Here is a 7,379-nt window from a genome sequence, read left to right on the forward strand (position 1 = left end):
GCATGCGAATGATACACTGAAAGTGCGGTCTGAGAGATAAGAGGAGAACCAGGAGAGCGCAGTGTCATTGAGGCCGACTGAGCGGAGCATAGTGAGGTGGAGTTGATGGTCAACAGTGTCAAAAGCTGCAGAGAGGTCCAGAAGAATAAGAAGAGAGAAGTCACCATTGGATTTAACCATTAGGAGATCATTGGAGACTTTTGTGAGAGCCATTTCAGTAGAGTGCAGAGCGCGGAAACCAGATTGTAAGGGGTCAAGCAGAGAGTTAGCAGAGAGATAGCGGATTAAACGAGAATAGACCAGGCGTTCCTAAAGACGCATCTTTAACGTAAACCCTTAACCCACCTCTGTCCCCGCTCCCACATTTCCCCACATGATATGATGTCATCTCAGGATAACTTTATAGGTCCAAGCTCCATCCAAATGTTACAGGACACGACTGGTGACGGCTCAAAGTCTTATGTCTGTGTAATGACAGTCACCTCTATTACAAAAGTGTCTGACATCTGCATAAGCAATATCGCCCCTGCTACCTCTTGTGTCACCCCCTCTACCTCATAGATTGTAAGCTCTTGCGAGCAGGGCCCTCAGTCCCATTGTGTGAAATGATTTTCTTTGTAATGTATCTTTCTGTCTGTATTTGAACCCTACAAATTGTACAGCGCTGCGGAAAATGTTGGCGCTATAGAAATAAAATTTATTATTATTATTATTACACGTGTGGCAGAAGAAGAACATTGTGAAAGACCAAAAGAAGTGGGTAATTAGAGAAACTGAGGCAGCTGGGAAGTGAGGGGTGTCAATAGGGATGTTAAAGTCACCCATGATGAGGGTAGGAATGTCACTGGATAAAAAGTGGGGAAGCCAAGAAGCAAAGTGGTCCAAAAAATGGTAGGGTGAGCCAGGTGGACGGTAGATCACAGCTACCCGTAAGGAGAGTGGGCGAAAAAGTCTGATAGCAAGGACTTCAAATGAGGAGAATGTGAGTGAGAGTACAGGTGGAATGGTCTGAAAAATGCACTGTGGTGACAGAAGTAAGCCTACCCCACCACCTTGCCTGTTGTCAGGCCTAGAGGTGTGTGAGAATTGTAGGCCACCATGAGACAGAGCAGCAGGGGATGCCTTATTTGCCTGCTGGATCCAAGTTTCAGTAAGGGCGAGCAGGCTGAGGGATTTACTAAGGAATAAGTCAAATCAAATCAAATCAAAAAAGCTTTATTGGCACGTCCGAATAGAGTTTTTTATGAAGATGAGCCTCAGTGTGGGCGAGTGCCCTTCCATTTTTTCCATACTTTTTCCATTGCTGAATAGATATTTGGCATTGCCAAAGCTAGTAAAGTGGGGGTGGGGTGGGGGGGGGGGGAGTTGGACTCGGGTGGGTGAGTGGTGGGTATGGTGGGGGTGGGGTGGGTGGTTTGGGGTATAACAGTCCGTGGAGTCTCATCTTCCTCTTCGTTGGTGACTGCTATATGGGGAGGTGGGGGTGGAGTGGGGCGGGTGTATTGGGATAAATATAATAGTCCGTGGAGTCTCATCTTCCTCTTATTTGTCATTAATATATTCTAGTTTGTTGCACACTGAGAGGGCGTTCCAAAGAGAGCAGTTAAAAGAGACAGGGGAGAGGTGAGGGGAAGGAACACGGTAAATATTGATGAGGTTTGTAGGCCTTCTATGTGTGCAGGAAGAAGAGTTAGTGAAGGAAGGAGGGCCGGGGTTAGGAGAGATGTCCCCAGCAGCTAGGAGGAGTAAAATGGACAGAGACAGAAGGTGGTTCAGTGATTTATGTGGGCGCTTATGTTTGGTTTCACTGCTAAAAGAAGTAAAGGGATGATTAAAGAGACTGAAAAGTGTGTGAGAGCTGTACATGGGAGAAGGAAGAAGAGAGGGACTGATATGGATGGAGTGTACTGGTGGTAGAGATGGAGGAGAGGTCTGCAGGAAGACAATGGCTAAGATAGTAAGAGACAGTGTAGCTATAGGATACCATGTGGTAAAACTTTTTGCTCATGAACACGGCAATACCCCATATGTGGTCATAATCTGCTGTATGGACACATGGTGGGGCTTGGAATGGAAAGAGCTCTGTTTGTTTTTTTGGAGGGCAGATTTTGCTGCATCAGACCCCAAAATGGTATCTGCTCTAGACCATAGTGTGTAGTGCCTATGATCCATCTATGGGATCCAGAAGTAACAGACTATTTTAGGGTTAGTGGTAAAAGTTGAAATTGAAAGATTATGGATTTTTTTAAACAAATGTTTAACATGAAAGCATGTTTAAACAATATGTAATATCCTGGGGACACAATCCTATGAAAGCCTTTTAAGAATGCCAGTACCAAATGTATCTAGTTAAAGGTCAATATAATCTGTCAGGGTTCACTATTATCCATTTAAAACAGAGCCAGAGCTATCACGGCTCTGTTATAAATAGAAGACGTGAGACTTGAATGAATAAAGTCTTTAAGGGGTTGTCCCATCTCAAGGACCCCATCTATACTGGTAGCTTACGTAAATTGAAGACTTTTCCTAAATATATTGCTTTAGAAATGCTGCTTTGTTTGTCTGCTATGTGAACTTATCCCTCCCATTGTTTACACAGCGTTGCTAAAACCAAGGACCTGAGAGATAAGACAAGTGATGTCACTCACTGCTCTTGCTGGCAGGACAATCTGTTCAGCTAATAGCTTTATCACCAAAATTGCAGTCGGTTATCTCTCTAAGTAAACACAAAGATCTGCATTTTATCTGATCTGTATAAGTGTTATGAAAATTCTCAGGCAATTCAGCAAGACAGAGGCGGGAGAAGAGAAATACAGGAAGTGAGAAGAAAAGACTGGAGGCAGACTGCTGAAACACTGAGATGGGAAAACCCCTTTAAACAGCTCTGAAAAATATCACTTAGTTCTGTCTGTGATTCCTTTTTTCACTGTATACTGGAATATTTCTCAAAGTCCTCTGCAGGATGACAGATATTTACCATGCAATTAGAACTAGGAATTACTGTTGGGAAAGATGATCAGTAGACCCAAATCTACTCACTTGTATCATCCCTACTAACATACAATAGTAATTGTTCTGGTTTGGGGTAAGTTTTCTTCTGTATTCTGTTAGTATGTGAACCATCCATCCTACCTGGACTACTTACCAAGTCCTTGAAAATGCATCATGTCCTCATCACCGAATCCTACTTTTATTTGTCCATCCATCTGCAGAAGGAAAGAAAAGATTAACATATAAATAAAGACACCAGTCCAGCTGCTCCAGATGGTCTGTACTATGTTTCCTATTACTATTATTTTCGATTAGTAAATATATATATTTGTGTGTGTATTAAAAGTACACATCCTGAGAACTACATGCTGCTTACCAGGTCTGCTACTTGTCATTGTAGGTTAACCCTTTCACTGCCAGGAATGTCTGGATATTTGCACATCTGGTAGCCAGAGCAATTTCCACAGTTTTGAGATTGACAAATAAAACCTAAATTGCAATGTAACAAGCATCATACTTATCCCCCCATACCCATATATTTTCGGAAAGTAGACACCAGCAGCATAGTCAAAATGTCACTTGGTACTGTATACGAAAAGGCACCCTCATGCTATTTTGATGTCAAGTGTATGTTTTATACAAAAATAAATAAATTAATAAAATGCTAATTGGATTGCTAAAAATAGAAACCAAACAAAACTATATGTATCAAATCTTCTAAAAATAACAGTTCAACATCTGCAAAGCTAGCCTACACCTGCATGCACATATCTTCATAAAATCAAACGAACTGGGAGGAATAAAAATCTGCCTTGAAGCTGGAAATGTTAAAGTATCTTCCTATAAAATCTAGGGATTATGCACCGTGAAAAGCAAGTGCACTCCTAAACTATACATATTAAAAGTAGACATCATCCTGAAGACTACATGGATCTCAATGGGTTATCAATAGCCACAACCACCTTCATTTAACTGTGACAAACCATGTATTTGAAAAAAAATATACTAAAACATGTATTTGCACTTAAGACTCCTATTCAATCGTATTTATTCACACACAAAACACATGAAATAGATCAAAGTGTACACAATTTGTATACACTGCAAACATCAACTACAATAGCTCGTACTTTGAAAAACACTGATACAGACCAGCAATATTTTGCTATTATTCAATAATATGTTAAAGGGGTTGTCCAGGCAAAAATGGACAACCGTTGTATAATTTAAATAAGCTGGGGGCAGTAAAAAAAAAAAAAAAAAAAAAAAAAAAAAAGTAAGTATACTCACCTGTCTCCGTAGCTCCGATGTCCTCCCGCGCCTCCCATGTCATCTATTACAGCTATGTCTTCCGGCGTTGTGCTGAAGCCGCTGATTGGCCTCAGTGGTCACGTGACACCTGAGGCCAAACAGTGGCTTCAGCACAACACCAGAAGAGACCAGGGAGAGCAAAAGAACCGGGAGGCGCAAGACGACAATGGAGAAACTGGGACAGGAGAGTATGTTTTTTTTTTTTTCTCCCCCCCAGCAGATTTACACTTCTAAATCTATAAAAATCTATACTGCCCCATTTATCCCTAGGTGGTTTTTGTGGGTTATAACTATTGTATATATTGTGCCATGATTAGGCTGACTACATATACACATTACCAACAGCCTATTGGCTTCTGTGACAGGTGAGCCATTATGCTCTTACTAATGGTTATATTTGCCTCATCTATCTTTATGCATTCTTGTGAGTCATAACTATTGCACGTATTGCAGCAGGATTGCTGATTACATATGTAATATATATAAGTGTAAGAGGCTATGTACTATACATGCCCTTTTTTTTTTTGCAATGTTTGGGCCCATGCACACGATGTAACGCGGCGCTGATTCTGACACGTAAACTTGTGTCAGTCAGCTCTTCGAAACAGAATCCCATTGATTTCAATAGGTTCCGTACTACGCACCCTACACATTGAAATCAATGGGAGGCTTTTTAACCCATTGATTTCAATGTGTAGCGCACGTAGTATGGAACCCATTGAAGTCAATGGGATTCTGTTTTGAAGTGCTGACTCTGACGAATTTACGTGTCAGAATCAGCACCGCGTTACATTGTGTGCATGGGCCCTTTAGGACATTTGTTAAGGGGTTAAAATGTAAATAAAACTATGTAAATGTCATATCCCCAGGATCGTACAATGACATAGAATACAGGTGACATCATTTTGGTGATGCAATTGTCATGTAAAAAATAAAAAAAAAAAACATGACAAACACAGACAGCACACACAGTTGTGTGAATAAGTCCTTACTGTTTCACAACTACACACAGGTCTCCCTAATTCAGGATCACAGGGAAACCCAAACGGTTGGCCCACTAAAACAAAAGCTACCCACAGACCATAATGGGGTTTCTGACATTTTTATACTGAAACCGGCAGAGCGTTCAGTCCTCCATACAGGACTTTTCTCCCTACTGAGTTCTGGAGCGGACTATCCAATGCAGAGGTGAACCTAGCCTTACACTGCAAACCTATGAGACTGCATTGTAAGATAGATCTTTCCATGCTGAGCTATGGTAAAAAATCCTGGATGGGAGATGCAGTCTTACCACAGATGACTAGCCAAAAACTAAAGAACATACATGTACATACACACACTGGGTGTGAGGGACAAACACTACTTTTGCACATGAAGTGACAGAAATAAAGTTGACGCTCTTCCTAGTACATGACATTACCGCAACACAACAGTCACTAATGCAAAACAATCCCCTAGCAGTTGTCCCCAGTGACCAATCACTGTGCAGTTTGTAAACGATAGTCTGAAAGCTGCACTATGATTGGCTGTTTAGCATAATTCATGATAAAGCTTACAGCTCCTAGTTCATGAAGGGAAACATGATAGTAACATTTCATTTATTAAGCGGCCTGCTAGACCGTACAGAGCCATACCGAGCGCTGGTACAGACACAGAGCTACATGCGCAGCCAGGTTTGTACACAATGCTCGTGGCCTATAAGATACCCAAATCACTTACCCTAATTCACGTCCCACCACCGGGCACAGCAGGTGGAAGTCCTATTCCGCCTCCCGTCATAGGTCAGCTGTCCACGGTGTCACCCACCCCCGTTCCGTGACTCGCTTACAGCAACTTCCCCCCCGGTACAACCGACGCCCCCCTCTCAACCACACACTCCGCCATCCAATCGGAGAGGACGTAACTACGTTTCCGAGCTACGCTCTTTAGCCACGCCCACTCTGTGCAATATCTTTGGCGGGAAGACTTGTCTACAATCACAAGGGATGAGATTATTGCGCGCTCTGTAGTACAGGCGGCTGTTTACCTCCATGTTATTCCAGGCGCCGGATGTACACAAGTATGAGAGTCCACTTCCACAGTGTATTGGATTTAGAAGACTTTAATGTGGAAGAATGCAACAAGGCAATATTTGTACCAGTTAAATAGACCCTGTTTGAACATTCCCTTACAGCTGACAGTAATGGAAGACTGTAGTACAAAAATTATTAAACTATGTGCACTGTCTGCTGCTGTAGCTTTAGTGTAGACCCTTAACGTCTTAAAGGGATTCTGTCATTAGAAACCATTTTTACAATAAAGGAATAGCCTTAAAGGGGCTCTGTCATTGGGAAAAGTCATTTTTAACTAACCACATCCTTGCATAGCCTTTAGAGAGGCTATTCCACACATACCTTTTGTATGTAAATCGCCTCAGTAGTTTTTGAATGAGCTCCCTTTTATTCATATGTTGATTAGCCTCCAGCGAGCACTGTCTGCTATTCTCTGCTATGTGTGTGAGAGCAGGGAGATGATCTATCAGCAGCAGCCTCTCATACACATAGCAGACGGTGATCACAGACACTTCTGGGGTGCACAGGGTAATTAGCATATGGATAAAAACGGGCTCATTCAAAAACTACTTAGGGGATTAACAAACAATAGGTATGTGTGGAATAGCCTTTCTAAAGGCTATACAAGTATGTGTTTAGTTAAAAATGAGTTTTCCCAATGATAGAGCACATATATATACACCCCACCCTGCACATATATATGCGCGCACATATATATGCGCGCACATATATGCGCACACATATATATGCGCGCACATATATATGCACCCCACCCTGCACATATATATGCGTGCACATGTATATGCGCGCACATATATATGCGCGCACATATATATGCTCCCCACCCTGCACATATATATGCGTGCATATATATGCGCGCACATATATATGCGCGCACATATATATGCACCCCACCCTGCACATATATATGCGTGCACATATATATGCGCGCACATATATGCGTGCACATGTATATGCGTGCACATGTATATGCGCGCACATATATATGCACCCCACCCTGCACAT

At 42.1% G+C, this 7,379-nt stretch overlaps 1 protein-coding gene across 2 annotated transcripts in view; it reads right to left on the minus strand.

The window, feature by feature from the left end:
- The window catches only part of CASP8AP2 (caspase 8 associated protein 2), a 30,405-nt gene extending 24,268 nt beyond the window's left edge, over positions 1 to 6,137 (minus strand). For both annotated transcript variants that reach the window (XM_075268183.1, XM_075268184.1), the window contains exons 1-2: positions 6,022 to 6,137; positions 3,146 to 3,206 (exon numbers count right to left, since the gene is read on the minus strand). In XM_075268183.1, coding sequence (XP_075124284.1) covers positions 3,146 to 3,206 — 61 coding nt within the window. In that variant the 5' untranslated portion in view covers positions 6,022 to 6,137. The remainder of the gene's footprint in view (positions 1 to 3,145; positions 3,207 to 6,021) is intronic.
- Between the last annotated feature and the right edge of the window lie 1,242 nt (positions 6,138 to 7,379).

The sequence above is a fragment of the Leptodactylus fuscus genome, chromosome 3 (assembly GCF_031893055.1).
Source record: "Leptodactylus fuscus isolate aLepFus1 chromosome 3, aLepFus1.hap2, whole genome shotgun sequence".
Taxonomy (NCBI): domain Eukaryota; kingdom Metazoa; phylum Chordata; class Amphibia; order Anura; family Leptodactylidae; genus Leptodactylus; species Leptodactylus fuscus.